The sequence below is a fragment of the Gorilla gorilla genome, chromosome 2 (assembly GCF_029281585.2).
Source record: "Gorilla gorilla gorilla isolate KB3781 chromosome 2, NHGRI_mGorGor1-v2.1_pri, whole genome shotgun sequence".
Taxonomy (NCBI): Eukaryota; Metazoa; Chordata; class Mammalia; order Primates; family Hominidae; genus Gorilla; species Gorilla gorilla.
The window spans coordinates 19480231-19498603 of record NC_086017.1 but is presented as its reverse complement, the minus strand read 5'-3'; the positions used below and the strand labels follow the sequence as shown (position 1 = coordinate 19498603).

Genomic DNA, 18373 nt, shown 5'->3' with positions numbered 1-18373 from the left:
AGATAATGGGAAGAAAAGTTTTGCTGCTACAGCAAAGAGTTGTGCGTGGGAACGACTAGGTCACTTTCTGGCTCTATCTGAGGTAGCAGCAGACTAGGGGTGGGGACGTGGGGACAGCAATAGAAAAGTTACCTGGATATAACCTGGGACAGAATGAGGGGCTTTATTGGTGCTGGGGCAAGAGCTGGTTTGTGGAGAGGTTGTCCTGGAAGCCTACTGAGGAACCCTACCAAGGGCTGGCATTCCTGCTGGCTTAAGTAGGATGTACTCCAGTGGGACCACTTAACTTTCTGCGGGTCTAAAAGCAATTTGAAAATCTGATAAAAAAGTATGAACTATCTCCTGAAAAAAAAAATATGTACACATCATAATCTACTTACATTTCCAGGGATTTCTGGACTCTCTCAAGTCCACTGATGAACCCATTCCCAGACCCTGTTAAAAGCCTTTGCTTTAAGAAGTCAGTCAAGCAGTGAGGAGTAAAGTGGATGCTTCTGCAGGAAAGGGCTGAGGACCTCTAAGACTCCAAGACGTTGGCAGGGTGTGTGGCTGCCTGTTCCATTGGCATTTGTATCATATCCACTCTCCCCGCTTCAACTAAGCTGCTGGCAGCTGACCTCACTCTCCTTTGCATTATTTCTGTTAAATCTTTCAGAGCAGATAGCTGCCTTCTTTTTGGCTGTTGAGTTCTGAGACCCTTTTTCTGTTCCCAATTATTCTTCCACATCCCTTCTATTGACCTTGTCTTTTCAGTAATTGAGGCAGCCAGACCTAGGCCAGCAAAACCTGAGTCAGATGGAGAAAAACAAGTTGGCCAAGTCCCCAAGTGGGGAACCAGCCTCTTCAGGAAGGCCCCTGTGGGAGGGCTGACCCCTCTTGATAGACACCTGTTCCTTTGCCTCATCGTTCTGACTCATAACCCATCATCTCTGCCCTTTAAGCTGGCTCCTGACTGAAAACGCAAGATCTACCCTGAATGCTCTCCATTTACCTAGTTAGGAATGGCCTCTAATATGGTCTGTGGAAAAGCACTCTGTATAATTTGCTAATTTAGCAACCTCTGACCTCTGCTCCCCACCTCTTAAACAAAAAGAAAGATAAATTGTTCCAGTTTCAATGGTCTAAAAGCCAGACACAAGTGTTTGGGGAGAAAATGGTATGAGAACTTACTGTTCAATGCTTGAACTGAGTTTTGAAAAATTATTTAATATACTTTACTTAACCCATCATATCTAAGACATTATGTCAACATGTAATCACTTTTAAAATGAATATTTTACATTTTTTCGATCAAATCTTCAAAATTTGATGTGTATTTTACACTTAGAGCATATCTTAAGTAGGATGTGAAACTTTGGGCATTGGCCAGGTGTGGTGGCTCACGCCTGTAATCCCAGCACTTTGGGAGGCCAGGGTGGGCAGATCACTTGAAGCCAGGAGTCTGAGACCAGCCTGGCCAAAATGGTGAAACTCAGTCTCTACTAAAAAGACAAAATTAGCCAGGTGTGGAGGCACGTGCCTATAATCCCAGCTAGCTGGAAGGCTGAGGCACAAGAATCGCTAGAGCCTGGGAGGCAGAGGTTACGGTGAGCCAAGATGGCACCACAGCACTCCAGCTTGGGCAACAGAGAGAGACTGTCTCAAAAAAAAAAAAAACAAAAAAAACAACAAACTTTGGGCATTTTAAGGGAAACGTGGACTCATTTCAAAGTTGTTTTTAACAACAACAAACTTTTACATTGCTTCAAGCCTTAAAAATTAAATTGAAATGGGCCAGGCACGGTGGGTCACGCCTGTAATACCAGCACTTTGGGAGGCCGAGATGGGCGGATCACGAGGTCAGGAGATCGAGACCATCCTGGCTAACACGGTGAAATCCTGTCTACTAAAAAATACAAACAATTAGCCAGGCATGGTGGCAGGCACCTGTAGTCCCAGCTACTCGGGAGGCTGACGCAGGAGAATGGCATGAACCTGGGAGGCGGACCTTGCAGTGAGCTGAGATCGCGCCACTGCACTCCAACCTGGGTGGCAGCGAGACTCTGTCTCAAAAAAATAAAAATAAATAAAAATAAAATAAAATAAAATGAAATGAAGTAAAATATAACCTTAGTTCCTTAGTTGCACCAACCATGCTGAACTGAGTTTTGAAGGAAGCAGAAAGCAAGCATTTCTTTTTTCTTAAACATTAGATTCAGGGGTACCTGTGCAAGTTTGTTACATGGATATATTGTGTAAGTGGGGTTTAGACTTCTATTTAACTCGTCACCCAAATGGTGAACATAGTACCCAATAGGTATTCTTCAACCCTTGCCTCCTCCTCCTCTTCCTCTCTCCCCTTTTTGGAGTCCCTGATGTCTATTGTTTCCACCTTTATGACCATGCGTACCCGCTATTTAGCTCCCACTTATGAATGAGAACATGCGGTATTTGATTTTCTGTTTCTGCTGGAAGAATTTAAGTTTTAAAAACTTTCGTGGGTACATGTATTTACTTATGGGGTATGTGAGACTTTTTTTTTTTTTTTTTTGAGACAGTCTCACACTGTCGCCCAGGCTGGAGTGCAATGGCACGATCTCAGCTCACTGCAACTTCTGCCTCCTGGGTTCAAGCAATTCTCCTGCCTCAGCCTCCGGAGTAGCTGGGATTATAGGCGCCTGCCACCTTGCCCGGCTAATTTTTGTATTTTTATTAGAGACGGGGTTTCACTATGTTGGCTAGGCTGGTCTCGAACTCCTGACCTCATGATCTGCCTGCCTTGGCCTCCCAAAGTGCTGGGATTACAGGCATGAGCCATCGTGCCCGGCCGATATTTTGATACAGGCATACCATGCATAACAATCACATCAGGGTAAATGGAGCATCCATCACCTCAAGCATTTATCCTCTCTTTATGTTACAAACAATCCAATTATACACTTATTTTTAAATGTACAATAAATTATTGTTGACTGTAGTCACCCTGTTGTGCTATCAAATACTAGATCTTACTCATTCTAACTATATTTTTGCACCCATTAACCATCCCCACTCCTCCTCCTTGTTTCTGTCAGAACCCTTTCCCAGTCTGTGGTAACCATAATTCTACTCTCTATCTTCATGAGTTCAATTGTTTTAATTTTTTTTAGCTTTCAAATAAGTGAGAACATGTGAAGTTTGTCTTTTTGTGCCTGGCTTATTTCACTTAACATAATGACCTCCAGTTCTATCCATGTTGATACAAATGACAGGATCTCATTATTTTTCATGGCTGAATGGTACTCCATTGCATACATGTACCATATTTTCTTTATCCATTCATCTGTTGATGGACATTTAGGTCGTGGAAGCAAGCATTTCTTAACACAGTGGAAGCAGGCATTTCTTAACACACACCTCTCTCTTCCTCAACCTGGTAGAGGTTGGTGTCCCTAAAGTATTGTTGGTAATAATGCTGCCACCATCATACTAGTTCCTCAGTGCCTACTGTGAGCCACATGTCTGGCCTAACACAGGCCTCTCTGCTACAGGACTTCTCAGAGCCTTAACTATATCAACATACATTTTATCAATCTATTTTAAGAATCTAGTATGCAGTATTTCTAATTCTTATTTGACAGAGAATGCTTTTCGCAAGCATGTCCTTAAACTGCTGTTCTATGGAAACACTGGTTGGAGTATCTCCTGTGCAACTTCTAATGACAAGCGCTGTGCTGCACAGGGTGGTACTCTTTAAAATGAAGCTGCAGGCCAGGCGTGGTGGCTCACGCCTGTAGTCCCAGCACTTTGGGAGGCTAAGGCGGGCGGATTACCTGAGGTCAGCAGTTCGAGAGCAGCCTGGCCACCATGGCGAAACCCCGTCTCTACTAAAAATACAAAAATTAGCTGGGTGTGGTGACATGCTCCTGTAATCCCAGCTACCCGGGAGGCTGAGGCAGGAGAATGGCGTGAACCCGGGAGGCGGAGCTTGCAGTGAGCCGAGATCGCGTCACTGCACTCCAGCCTGGGCAGCAGAGCAAGATGCCGCCTTAAAAAAAAAAGAAAAAAAAGAAGAGAGAGACTCCATCTCAAAAAAAAAAAAAAAGTTGCAATAACTTTCGGGAACATGAAAACTTTCCAAAGTGGCAACAGCTTTAAGAAGATCAATTTCTAGGACCTAACTCCCATACATACTTTTCCCTAAAACTGATCTGAAGAAGAAAGCCTTTGGCAGAGTCTCCCTTCCTTCCTCCCCTTTCCCAATTTACAAAAAAGGCACACCAGGGACTGAGACAACAGTCAGACTCTCCCCACTGCCCTGCCCTTGACCACTGAGGCACTCAGATACCAGCTAAAGGAATGAATAGACTGAATTTCGCTCCCTTCCCCTCTGAGGCTCTCTGTATGTTAGTCCACTCTTCTTGGACCAGTTTTCGCCCCGTTGCTACTTGCATTCAGAATTTCCCCGCTCAAACGTCACAATGGCTCTCCTAGCAAACACAGAGCCACCTCCCTGCTCAGTGTTCAGCCGTCTTCAATCAATCCCCTCCATCCTCTGCCCGGATTTGTACCCTCTACTTAGGGAAGTTACTTAGTCACTCTGAGCCTCTGTTTCACCTGCAATGAAATGGGCACATCCCGTACACCAAAAGATAGGTAAAAATGAAACCAAACTGGGGAGCCAAATTAACAAAAGTCCTTAGAATTTAAGCTCCATGAGAATAAAGATTTTTGTCTGCTTTACATGGTGATGTATTTTAAGGCCTGAAGCAGTGTCTGGCACATAATATACAATAAATACTTGGTGAATTATATAATTGAAAGAATGGAAAAACAATATAGGAACTCATTTGATTTAATCTAATCCATAAACTTTTGAAATAGGTGATTATTATTCTCATTTTATAGGAGAGGAAAAGGAGGCTTTGCATAGGCAGGAAATAAGAGTCAGGATCTGAACCTAGGCAGTCTGGCTCTAGAACACGGGGTGGGGTATGCTGGTGTGACCATCCCTTCCCTACCTAGAACCATCCTTCAGTCAGAATTGGTCTGTTTCTCTGGACTGCTTCCCACAACACCCAGTAACCACCCAATGCTTGGCTACTAAATGTTGAGGGAAAAAAAGACCCTATACTTTGCAGTAAGTCAGCTACCCCAGAAGAGAGTCTTGGAGCATGAAGCTATGGTATGGGCCTTACCTTGCCCTTGAACAGGATTACTGGGCAGACAAACCGTCCTCTGCACCGGGCCATCTTGCTGCGGTGGATGAGGTCTTGCAACTTGCTCACCTGTACGGTACTCTCAAACCTAACACACAGGCAAGAGAAGCAGGTCAAGCTGACTTTGAAGTGGGCACTTTGTGTATATGTGTTTATTCACACAGACCCCTATACTAGATCTGTGTACATAATGCTTGCTTGAAATTAAATGTCATTCCTAAATTCTATATCATCTATCATCTGTCTGTCTATCTATTTTTTTGAGACGGAGTTTCACTGTTGTTGCCCAGGCTAGAGTGTAGTGGCGCAATCTTGGCTCACCACAGTCTCTGCCTCCTGGGTTCAAGCAATTCTCCTGCCTCAGCCTCCCGAGTATGCTGTGACTACAGGTGTGAGCCACCACACCTGCGTAATTTTTTAATTTTTGGTAGAGACGGGGTTTCACCACATTGGCCAGGCTGGCCTCAATCTCCTGACCTCAGGCGATCCGCCCACCTCGGCCTCCCAAAGTGCCGGGATCACAGGCATGAGATATATTAAGTTTTTCAGGAAAAAAAAAAGTGCTAATTACAGGTATTAAAACTTAAATCACTCTGATTTCTGAACCTTTAAGACAAAAAAAAAGTGAGCTAAACTGAAGACATATACAAAATTCAGAAATATACACAGAAAACTGGATATTATGTCTAGGGTGTCCAATTTTTAACTCCCAGGATAAGACCTGGTGCCCTAGGGACCCTCTCTGGAAATCACAGGACCATTTTTGTGACTATTTATCTATTTTTTGCATAACTCTGAGTATGTATTTTTGTGATCTTTTAAAGCAAGCAGTCCCCAAGCCCTGAGCCCCAGATCAGTACGAGTCCGTGCCCCATTAGGAACCAGGAGGTGAGCAGCGGGCAAGTGAGCATTACCGTCTGACTTCCACCTCCTGTCAGATCATCAGTGACGGCATTATATTCTCATCGGAGCTCGAACCCTATTGTGAACTCCGCGTGAGGGACTCGGGTTGCAGAGAATCTAATGCCTCATGACCTGAGGTGGAACAGTTTCATCTGAAACCATTTTCTCCACCCTGCCGTGGAAAAATTGTTTTCCATGAAACCAGTCCCTGGTGCCAAAAAGGTTGGGGAATGCTGTTTTAGAGGGCAGAATGAGATGACGTTTCTTGGTCCACATGGCTCTAGGCCTCTGCTTTCACAGTCCATATGGCCAACAGCGCACAGAGCAAAGGAGGCATAAGAGAAGCCATGTGTGACACAGGGACGTGTAGTAAACGCACTGGGCTTGGTAAGTGAGCTTCTAGAACCTGAGAGTGAGGTTTAGAAGTTAGCTCCAGCAAGTCATACCCATATCAAATCGCGCTTCCCTAAAATAAGGGTCCGCTCTCATAAACTCACCTACCAACCTTTAGCAAAGCTCACCCCAGCCAGTCAGAGCTTCTGGTAGCAACAGAAACAAGAGGCAGGAAAGTTAGAGCAGGAAGCTTTCCCAGCTACGCAGAGTAACCAAGTAGAAGGAAGGAAAAATACTCATGTTCCTTCCTTAAAAGTGTTGAGCTTTCAGACCAACTCCTAGAGGGAATTTAATTGCTTCCACATCCTAATCCTTCTAGGGATCTGCGTACAGCTCCTCTTGTACACATGCACCCAAATATTATCTCAGAAGGAAGAAATCAGTGACTCCCACATACTTGTGGTACCTCTTTAAATGTATCTGGATGCTGTTAGGGTTAATAAAAACACAGTCTTTAAAATACTGTGAATTCTTAGTTAAAATATATCTAGGGGTCAGGCGTGGTGGCTCACACCTGTAATCCTAGCACTTTGGGAGGCCAAGGTGGGCAGATCACTTGAGGTTGGGAGTTCAAAACCAGCCTGGCCAACATGGTGAAACCCCATCTCTACTAAAAATACAAAAAAATTAGCCTGGTGTGGTGGTGCGTGCCTGTAATCCCAGCTACTCAGGAGGCTGAGGCAGGAGAATTGCTTGAACCCAGGAGTCAGAGTTTGCAGTGAGCCAACATTGCACCATTGCACTCCAGCCTGGGCAAAGGGCGAGACTCCGTCTGGGGGGGAAAAAAAAGCAAAGTGCCCGTAGGGTGGCAGCAACCCACCAGGCAGCCCTAGGCACACAGGCTCACAGAGAACCAGAGTGTGCTGCCTTCCCCTCACCCAGTTTCTCTATGAAATCAAAAGGCACCTCAGTACCAATTAATTGCCTAACTAGACTCCAGAAGAATATAAAACCGAGCACCTTTAGTACTGCCACAGTGGCCTTCCTCCCACTTACTTGGCCCGTGGCCCATGTCACATATCTGGTCAGCACCATCTGTTGCAACTGACTCTCACTTAGCTCATACCAGCCCTCTGAACCCTAAATGCCTACATCTGATTTTCCCAGGTTGAGTTGTAGCCTCAAAACCAAGGTGGATTTCTCAGGCTAAACTTCTGTTAAAAACAAACAAACAAAAAACCCCTGGTGGAGGACACATCAGCATTTTCCTCTAGGGAGGGTCTTTTAATGTGATGACCCACCTTTTCTTGTTAGGTCGGCCAGTGGTTCCTTTACCGGTTCCCCTACATCAAGCTCCAATTCAGTTTCTGGCCAGGCACAGTGGCTCATGCCTGTAATCCCACACTTGGGGAGGCTCAGGCGGCAGATCACCTGAGGTCAGGAGGTAAAGACCAGCCTGGCCAACATGGTGAAACCCCGTCTATACTGAAACTACAAAAATTAGACAGGCGTGGCAGCACACGCCTCTAATCCCAGCTACTCCGGAGGCTGAGGCAGGAGAATTGCTTGAACCCAGGAGGCGGAGGTTGCGGTGAGCAGAGATCGCACCACTGCACTCCAGCCTGGGCAACAGAATGAGACTCCGTCTTAAAAAAAAAAAAAAAAGAACCAATTCAGTTTCTGTTCTCTCACTTTTTCCTGTTTTTATTTTTATTATCTCTTGTCCTTAGGATTCTTTTATTGCAGTGCTAAGCACTGAGCTTTGTCTGGCACATAATACTCACATTCGAAGGGATGAATGTAGGCTTCCGTATTTACATTTGTAATGTATGCACTGAAATTTCTGGCAAGATGTTACCAGGTAGTGAGATTTTGTTGTTTTTTTCCCAACAAGGTCTTCCTCTGTTGCCCAGGCTGCAGTGCAGTGGCGCCATGGTTCACTGCAGCTGACCTCCCGGGCTCAGGTGATCCTCCCACCTCAGACTCCCAGGTAGCTGGGACTACAGGCACATGCCACGATGCTTGGCTAATGCTTTGTATTTTTTGTAGTGACAAGGTGTCACCATGTTGCCCAGACTGCTTAATTCAGTCTGTTTTTTATTCAGTCTATTCAGTTTAATTCAGTCTCAAACTCCTGGGTTCAAGTGAAATGCCCATCTCGGCCTCCCAAGTAACTAGGATTATAGGCGTGAGCCACCATGCCCAGCCAAACTATTTTCAAATACAGAAGAAAATGCTGTTATCACATATTTCCAATAGGAAGCTTTCCCAGACAGGCACCACACTTACCAAACTAGGTGGCTTGTTCCTATAATGTACCCCACAACTTCCTGAGATAAATGTTACTGCTGCTATTATTTAATAGATAAGAGGCACAAAGTAGAGCTTACACCCACATTATCTCACTCAGTCCTCACTTACCCAATTTTACAGATGAGGTAGTTTAATGAGATGAAATCTCTAGCCCAAAGTCACAGAACAGGTAAACAGGGTAGCTGAGATTCTAAACCCTGTGGGTAGCCACTGGGCCCATGGTTTTAACCACTATCCGGCAGGGCCTCACCTGTACTTCCTGTAATTCCAGCTTTTATTAACAATTATTGCTTCTTTATTGGACTCTGTTTCCCACTAGACCTACTGGTAAGGACTTCATCTATCTGGCTTCCAACTTGATCCCTGAGGTCTACTACACAGCAACAGCTGAACGAACACTGTTGACAAACATGTCTTAGCTATTCAGAGATCCCTGTCCAGGCTTCTATTCCCAGATGATGAACCAAATTGGAGAGGTTCCTTAACAGGACCAAAACATTGCTTAAATCCAATTCTACCCTGTTTAATTCAGTCTATTTTTTATTCAGTCTATTCAGTTTAATTCAGCATCATAGTAACAGCCAAGCCAGACAGTAAAAAAGCAAAAAATGCTATTTCTTCCCACCCAAACATACCCGAAGTCCCCCCTTTCAACAAGCAGGCATCACCCACTCAACATCACTTCAGTAACACTTTAAGGCCTTGCAAGGAGTGAAAAGTAAAAACAAACTCCAACAAGCTCCTCTAAGGTTAATCATGTTCCATAGTGGCCTTGGCCTAACTGTGAGGTTCTGCTAGACAAGGTGGGAGAGCCGTGTTGGTGACAGATAAGGCAGACAGGTACAGAGTCAGGAAATACAGCTTTTAACCCCACTCTGCTTACTACCTCTGTGATCTTCGGCAAAGGCAAATTACTTCTCTGGGCTTCAACTTCATCTATAAAAGAGTGGTGAGGGCCGGGCGCGGTGGCTCACACCTGTAATCCCAGCACTTTGGGAGGCTGAGACCAGTGGATCACGAGGTCAGGAGTTCAAGACCAGCCTGGCCAAGATGTTGAAACCCCGTCTTTACTAAAAATACAAAAATTGGCCGGGCACAGTGGCACGCGCCTGTAATCCCAGCTACTAGGGAGGCTGAGGCAGGAGAATCGCTTGAACCTGAGCGGCAGAGGTTGCAGTGAGCCAAGATCACTTGTGCCACTGCACTCCAGCCTCAGCGACACAGCAAGACTCCATATCAAATTGAAAAAAAAAAAGAGTGGTGATACTGTCTTCTTCACTGAGTAGTTGTAGGGCTTAAGCTAGCATGTAAAACCTCAACACCTGCCAAACAGAGGTACTCAACAAATATTAGTTTCAATCTCTTTAAGGGATCAACACTAAACTTGTTTCCTTCCAGGAAAAGCTTTTACAAGGCAACCACCACTAGGTTTCTCAATGTACTATTATGTTACTGAAGGGTAACATTTGGTATTACCTGAGAGCTTGTTAGAATATGTCAAATCGCAGGCCCACCTCAGGTCTTCTGAATCTCCGCATTGTAGAAAGATCCCCAGTTGATTCACTCATAAAATCAACATAGAAAAGAACCACTCTGTTGGGTGCAGTGGCTCACGCCTCTAATCCCAACACTTTGAAAGGCCGAGGTCAGGAAATCTGTTGAGCTCAGGAGACCCACCTGGGCAATGCAGCAAGACCTCGTCTCTACTAAAAATTAAAAAAAATCAGCTGGGAGTGGTGGTATGTGCCCATATTCCCAGCTACTTGGGAGGCTGAGGTGGGAGAATCACTTCAGCCCAGGGGATCGAGGCCGCAGCAAGCCATGATTGTGCCACTGCATTCCAGACCCCGTCTTAATTAAAAACAAAAACAAAAACAAAAAAACCCGCCTTGATTACAGCTGAGCTTAATATCAGAATATCATCATCAGGGCACAGAGGTAAAACCACCAGTCAGCCAGCACCAAAGAGGGTAGGAAGAAGGGGAACGAAGAGAATGGCAAGGCAAAAACAAAGAAAGCAAAACAAAAACAAAACAAAACAAAACCCTCTTGTTCAGAAACTTTAGCTTAAAGGTTTACGGAAACTAAGTTTACCCAGCTGGGTGCGGTGGCTCACACCTGTAATCCAGCACTTTGGGAGGCCATGGCAGGCGGATTGTTTGAGCCCAGGAGTTGAGACTAGCCTGGCTATCATGGCAAAACCCATCTCTACTAAAATTCAAGAACTAGCCAGGCGTGGTGCCACGCACCTGTAATTCCAGCTACTTGGGAGGCTGATGCACAAGAATCGCTAGAGCCTGGGAGGCAGAGGTTACAGTGAGCCAAGATGGCGCCACTGCACTCCAGCCTGGGCAACAGAGCAAGATTCTGTCTTAAAAAAAAAAAAAAGAAACTAAGCTTACCTAATTCTGGAAGGAGGAATTAAGGAAGAGCTAAGAACCATAAATAACAGGGCCATAACAAACCCCAATTCTTTAGGCTTGGCGATCCCGAGTTCTTAGGTTATATAACTGAGGATGTGATACTGTTTCTGTGATCTATTTACAAGAGCCCTTAACACTCTTTTCTTAGAGAACCCCACTACAACCTTGTGAAATGGGCACTCTTTTTTTTTTATTTTTTTGAGATGGAGCCAGGCTGGAATGCAGTGGTGCGATCTTGGCTCAGTGTAGTCTCCGCCTCCTGGGTTCAAGTGATTCTCCTGCCTCAGCCTCCCGAGTAGCTGGGATTACAGGCATGTGCCACCACACCCAGCTAATTTTTGTATATTTAGTAGATACGGGGTTTCACCATGTTGGCCAGGATGGTCTCAATCTCCTGACCTCATGATCTTGGACTCTCAAAGTGCTGGGATTACAGGTGTGAGCCAGCACGCCCGGCCAAGATGGGCACTCTTATAGACATCCCCACTTTACAGATGAGGAAACTAAGGCTTAGTGCTTAAACTCCTCCTACTGGGTTGTTCCTCTGCTGTAAACCTTCTCTGGCTCCCCATGGCCTGCAGCAGCGGTTCTCAAGCTATAGTGTATTTAAGACATCAAGAGGCCGGGTGTGGTGGCTCACGCCTATAATCCCAGCACTTAGGGAGGCCGAGGCGGGTGGATCACGAGGTCAGGGGTTCGAGACCAGCCTGACCAACATGGTGAAACCCCGTCTCTACTAAAAATACAAAAAAATTAGCTGGGCATGGTGGCAGGCGCCTGTAATCCCAGCTACTCAGGAGGCTGAGGCAGGAGAATTGCTTGAACCCGGGAGGCAGAGGTTGCAGTGAGCCAAGATCGTGCCACTGCACTCCAGCCTGGGCGACAGAGCAAGACTCTGTCTCAAAAAAAAAAAAAAAAAAGACATCAAGGGAGCTCTCACAGAATGTAGACTGGAAATTCTGATTCCAGAAGGCCCAGGAGAGGTTCTAGAATCTGTCATCTTTTTTTTGAGATGGAGTCTTGCTCTTGCTCTGTTGCCCAGGCTGGAGTGCAGTGGTGCAATCTCGGCTCACTGCAACCTCCACCTCCCGGGTTCAAGTGATTCTCCTGCCTCAGCCACCCGAGTAGCTGGTATTACAGGAGCCCACCACCACGCCCAGCTAATTTTTGTATTTTTAGTAGGGATGGGGTTTCACCATGTTGGCCAGGATGGTCTCAAACTCCTGACCTCAGGTGATCCACCCAAAGGAGGCTGGGATTACAGGCATGAGCCACTAGGCCAGGCCAAGAATCCATAATCTTAGTAAGTGCTTAGGGGTTCCTAGCACAATAAAACCACTGATACCCACACACAACCCACAGGTTCACACTCCCTGGCCTGATGATCAAGATCCTATATGAGTTGATCCCTAAGGACATTTTCAGGGAAACTCCTGCTCATCCTTCCAATTCCAGTTCTTCCCAGGCACATAAACACAAGGCAGAATTAACCATTTCCCCAGTTGGCCCATGGCAGCACTTCTCAAACCTGGTAGTGCATTCGAATCACCTGGACACCCTGTTCTGCTGTGATTCTGGCTCAGTGGCTCTGGAGCATGAGCTTCTGCGTTTCTAACAAGTTATTGAGTGCACTGCTAGCCCTGCTTTGAGTAGCAAGGGGCTACTGCACTATGCAGCATGACTGCTGCGGTACTCCTCACAACATTTCACCCACGGGGCCAGGATTTCACAGATAGTGCTGACAACGGCTCCTGAAATTCCCTTAAAATCAGCAGGAAGTAGGGAGATTAGGAGAGCAAACTTTGAGATCAACATATACCACTTCCTAGAGCCTCATGCTGTGATTACTTATCAGTATCAAATAACTATACCATTTACTGACTACCTACAGGCCACAACCTGCACCAAGCATTCTGTGTCTGCTCTGGTATAAACTGTTAACCCACATAAGGTACTCAGGTCTTGGTAGGCTCACCATAAATGGTAGCTTTTATTTCTAATTCTTACAACGTACATGTCAGGCTTTTATCAGCCCCATTTATCATCTGGACTGCACTACCACTTTCTAAAATTTTAGTTAGTCCTTAAAAGGACTAATTAACATAAGGTAGAGAATTACCAATAAGAAAACTAAGGACAAAGCAGTTAAGTAACTTGCCCAGCATCAGTTACACAGCCAGCAACAGGGGAATCCAGGATGTGAACTCAAGCAGTCTGACTCTAGACCTTAGGCTCTCAAGTGCTACATATGGTAAACGCTGGTAAGCCTGTCTTTACACAGTGTACCTCCCACTCACACTCTCTAAAAAAGGGACACTGATATTCAGAGAAGTGAAGTGTGAAGTCAGCTATCTTAGGACAATGAGCTCTAGGGTGGAAGTGAAACAGCAACCAAGGGCTGTTACTCCCAACCCCTCATTCTATGCCATGCCACCTTGCCAGTCTGACTTGTCCAACCTTGAAGTAAATAAAAATGCCAATAAGGATTAACACCTGGAGAAAGTGATTCTGCCCTAGCCAGCTGCAGACTTCCTGGCCACAGGGATTAGCTGCCATGGACTCCCCAGACATGCACACTACGGTCACATGATGCTCACGTGTCTTTCTCCTTCTCAGAACTCTCATACTCCAGGAACACGATGTGCCGGGGATAGTGGCCACAGATATCCCCATTCGTGTTTGGAATCACGCTGAAACAGTAGTCTCGGCCAAACAGCTCCAGACATCTCTTCTCAATGCGCTCAACCTGCACAGAGAAGGAGACCAGAACACAAAGAGAATTCTGGGGTTCTGAGGGTGAGAATTAGGAGGTCCATGGCCTAAGAGATCACTGGGAAAGACATGTACCTGGGTGATAATTATTCTGTGCTGGGAAGATGTGATGCTAGGCCACAGGCCCTATGTGTAGTCCTTAACCCATATATTGTATACTTCAGGAAGGATTCTTAACCCCCTAACAATGAATCTGAAATTGTGGGTGTTGAGCATTTGGGGGAGAGGATTACAGCTTTCATTAGATTCAAAGAGGTCTACAACCCATAAAACATAAGAACTCTTGGTCCAGGTTACTGAAACTGCCACTAATCCACTACCTTCATTGGTCAGCTTCCCCATTCTCTTATTTATTTATTTATTTTCTTGAGACGGAGTCTTGCTCTGTCGCCCAGGCTGCAGTGCAGTAGTGCAATCTCAGCTCACTGCAGCCTCCGCGTCCTGGGTTCAAGCGATTCTCCTGTCTCACCCCGAGTAGCTGGGATTACAGGTGCGCAGAACCACGCCTGACTAATTTTTCTATTTTTAGTAGAGACAGGGGTGTCACCATGTTGGCCAGGCTAGTTTCAAACTCCTGACCTCAGGTGACCCGCCCACCTCGGCCTCCCAAAGTGCTGGGATTACAGGCGTGAGCCACGGCACCCGGCCTTTATTTTTTTAAAAGACACAGTCTCACTCTGTCATCCAGGCTGGAGTGCAGTGGCACGATCTCAGCTCACTGCAACCTCAGCCTCCTGGGTTCAAGTGAGCATATTTGGCTAATTTTCATATTTTTAGTAGAGATCGGGTTTCACCATGCTGGCCAGGCTGGTCTTGAACTCCTGATCTCAAGTGATCCGCCCGCCTCAGCCTCCCAGGTGTGACCCACCATGCCTGGCCTCTTCCCCATTCCTTTTTTTTTTGAGAAAGAGTCTTGCTCTGTCACCCAGGCTAGAGTGCAATGGTGTGATCTCTGCTCACTGCAACCTCTGCCTCCTGGGTGAGCCACCACGCCCAGCCAACAAAAAATTTTTAATAGAGATGGAGTTCATGTTTCCAGGCTGCTCTCGAACTCCTGGGCTGAAGCAGTCTATCTGCCTTGGCCTCCCAAAGTGCTAGGATTACACGCGTAAGCCAGTGTACTGGCCCTCTTCCCCATTCTTTAGCCATAGACTAGTACCTACAAGCTCTATTCCATGCAACCAGTAAAAGCTGCAAAGTCTCTTTATACACAACTTGCTGGTGAAATAGAAGAAACGGCTTCCCCTAAAATTACTTATTTTGATCACAGTTCAGAGAAAAACACAACAGAAAAAAGGCATAAGAACTGTAACATCAAGAAGTTTGCAAGAGGGCCAGGCATGGTGGCTCACGCCTGTAATCCCAGCACTTTGGGAGGCACCGAGGAGGGCAGATCACTTCTGATCAGGAGCTTGAGACCAGCCTGGCCAACATGGTGAACCCCTTTCTCTACTAAAAATACAAAAATTAGGCCGGGTGCAGTGGCTCATGCCTGTAATCCCAGCACTTTGGGAGGCCAAGGCGGGCAGATCACGAGGTCAAGAGATTGAGATAATCCTGGCCAACACGGTGAAACCCCATCTCTATTAAAAATATAAAAATTAGCTGGGCTTGGTGGCGGGCGCCTGTACTCCCATCTATTGGGGAGGCTGAAGCAGGAGAATCGCTTGAACCCAGGAGGCGGAGGTTGCAGTGAGCCGAGATCACGCCATTGCATTCCAGCCTGGGCAACAGAGTGAGACGCCATCTCAAAAAAAAAAAAAAAAAAATTAGCCAGGCATGATGGTGCATGCCTGTAGTCCCAGCTACTAGGGAGGCTGAAGCAGGAGGATCGCTTGAATCCGGGAGGTGGAAGTTGCAGTGAGCCAAGATCGCACCACTGCACTCCAGCCTGGGTGACAGAGGGAGACTCCTTCTGAAAAAAAAAAAGTTTGCAAGAAGTTAGTCCAAAGGTAGTGAGTTATCTCAATCGATTGTTCAGTTACAGATCTAACTCCCTGTTCTGCCTGAATTGTTATAAATACATATAAATATATATACATGTAAGTTTGCAAGAGATCAGAAGGCCTGGAGAGATAATTAAGGCCAGCCGCAGCCAATATCAGGTGTAACTTATGATAACCCTAATCTTCAGGGTCATGTAAGTTGGAAGAGGGGTCCAGAAAAACCAATGACCTACAGCCACTCAAAAAGACCCTTACTGGCCAGGTGTGGCGGCTCACGCCTGTAATCCCAGCATTTTGGGGGGCTGAGGTGGGAGGATTGCTTGAGCTTAGGAGTTTGAGACCAGCCAGGGCAATAGCGAGACCATGTCTCTACGAAAATAAAGAAAAATTAGCCAGGCATGGTGGTGTGTACCTGTGGTCCCAGGTACTTGGCAGGCTTAAGTGGGAGGATCGCTCAAACCCAGGATTTCAAGGCTGCAGTAAGTCATGGTTGCACCACTGCAATCCAGCCTGGGCAGCAGAGCGAGACCCTGTCTCAACACAAAAAACAAAAACAAACAAACAAAAAAGCCAGGCGCGGTGGCTCACGCCTGTAATCCCAGCACTTTGGGAGGCTGAGGTAGGTGGATCACCTGAGCTCAGGAGTTCAAGACCAGCCTGGCCAACCTGGGAAAACTCCATCTCTACTAAAAACTACAATAATTAGCTGGGCGTGGTGGTGGGGTCCTGTAATCCCAGCTACTTGGGAAGTTGAGGCAGGGAGAATTGCTTGAACTGGGGAGGCGGAGGATGCAGTAAGCTGAGATCGCGCCACTGCACTCCAGCCTAGGCGACAAAGCGAGACTCCTTCTCAAAAGAAAAAAAAAAAAAAAAGCAAATTCCAGGATCCCACCCCCAGAAATTCTGACTTGGTAGGACTGGGTGGGACTAAGGAATCTCTGTTTTCACAAAGTATCCCATAAGCATAAATTTTAAAAGTACCCCAGATGATCATTAAACAGGTGGTCCCCAGACTATACTTGGAAAAATTACTTGGCCATTTGGAGAGTGAGGAAGTCCAATCCTTACTGAAGTCTTCCCTGGGTTACTTCAGAGACTACAAGATGCCAACTACAGAATAGCAACTCACGGTAACCTCTGAGGTCAAATCAGAGTTCTGTGGTGCAGGATGGAACAGAATTCCACTGGAAAACTTGGTGCTAAAGCTGCCAAAACCACGTGGGGGAATGAGATGGCAGGGTCGGCAAGATTCCCACCGCACGGCCAGCCAGTGCTTAGGGTGGGGATGGCCTGAGCTGACAGGAAGCCCTCCAGGTCTGGCGATAAGACGACTGGGTGGAAATCCCAAAGGGAGCAAAAAGAGGAACGGAGACCTGCTTTAGATAAAGGAACTGAAAGGGAGTGTGGGTTGTCTTCCTGCTCTATAGGGGAAGGAAAGGGATGGGCCTAAGTCATGCTGAGACCTTATAAGGGGGCAGCACACTGGGTTCACCTCCTGGCTCCATTCTGACCTCTGACCCCGAGGAATCGTCTCCCTATTTTTCTTAGCTTTTTCTTGGGGCTTTTTCCCTGAGACAACTCATCCTACGGCACCTGAAGCAGGGAACAGACCTTCCTTAGGTCCTCCTCTCTGATCTTTGAACCTGGCCCCTCAGCTTGATCTCTCACCTCCAGACCCCTTCTCAAACAAGAAGGACCTCTTTGCTGGGCTCATTCTGACCCCAGTTCCTCCTTTTATGGTTGTCAAGTCCGACTCTCATACTCCGGATACAGACCCTGGAGAACTCTCTCTCTCCTCTTCCTCAGCGGCGAGGTACCACTCCTACCTTTCTCTGACCCCTGGCCTCAGGATTTCCTCTGTAACTTCCCAAGTTAGGAGCCTTCCCCAGCTCATCGCACCTCCAGTCTCACCTTAGAGCCGCCGGTCCCGCTGCCATCCTTGGCCCGGTACTGAGTCCGAGAGAACTCCTCCAGCAGCTCCCCAAGCCCCGGCTCCTGCGGCGGCTGGTTGCCTGAAGAGGCCGAGGACCCCGCCGAGGCAGCGGCGGCGGCGGCCCGAGCGCCGGCCATGGCCCAGCCCCGCGTCCCCTCAGTGTGCCTCAAGCCGGCCCATGGCACCTGCCTGCACCAACTCCGACACTAGAACCTCCGGAACCGCCTCAGCCACCGCCTTCTACTTCCACTTCCACTTCCGGCCCCGCCCCGTCCCGCCGGATGTTTACTCCGACTCTGGCCAATCGGAGCTCTGGACCCGCGCCCCGCCTACGATTACTGGCCCGCCCCCGGCGCAGAGCGATCCTTGTATCCTCCAGGGAGGCCACTGGATGATACCGCGTGATCCGCCCCAAGGGGTTTCCCCCGGGGAAGCCGGGCTCAACCATTGGGCTGCCAGAGGAGGGGGGTAGCAGGAAGGAACCATTGAAAAGAACCAGAGGAAAAGTGGAATCAACAATTACAGGGAAGCCGAGCGTGGTGGCTCACACCTGTCATCCCAGCACTTTGGGGG

General features: G+C 47.1%; 1 protein-coding gene across 3 annotated transcripts in view; it reads right to left on the bottom strand.

Annotated features, from left to right (window-relative positions):
* MTMR14 (myotubularin related protein 14) overlaps nucleotides 1-18079 on the bottom strand; it is a 52610-nt gene extending 34531 nt beyond the window's left edge. For 2 of the 3 annotated variants that reach the window (XM_004033546.4, XM_004033547.4), the window contains exons 1-3: nucleotides 17779-18076; nucleotides 13747-13895; nucleotides 5157-5265 (exon numbers count right to left, since the gene is read on the bottom strand). In XM_004033546.4, coding sequence (XP_004033594.1) covers nucleotides 5157-5265; nucleotides 13747-13895; nucleotides 17779-17937 — 417 coding nt within the window. In that variant the 5' untranslated portion in view covers nucleotides 17938-18076. Of the gene's footprint in view, nucleotides 1-5156; nucleotides 5266-13746; nucleotides 13896-17778 lie in introns of all 3 variants that reach the window. The other variant, XM_004033548.4, reaches the window with a different exon arrangement.
* Nucleotides 18080-18373: the final 294 nt, after the last annotated feature.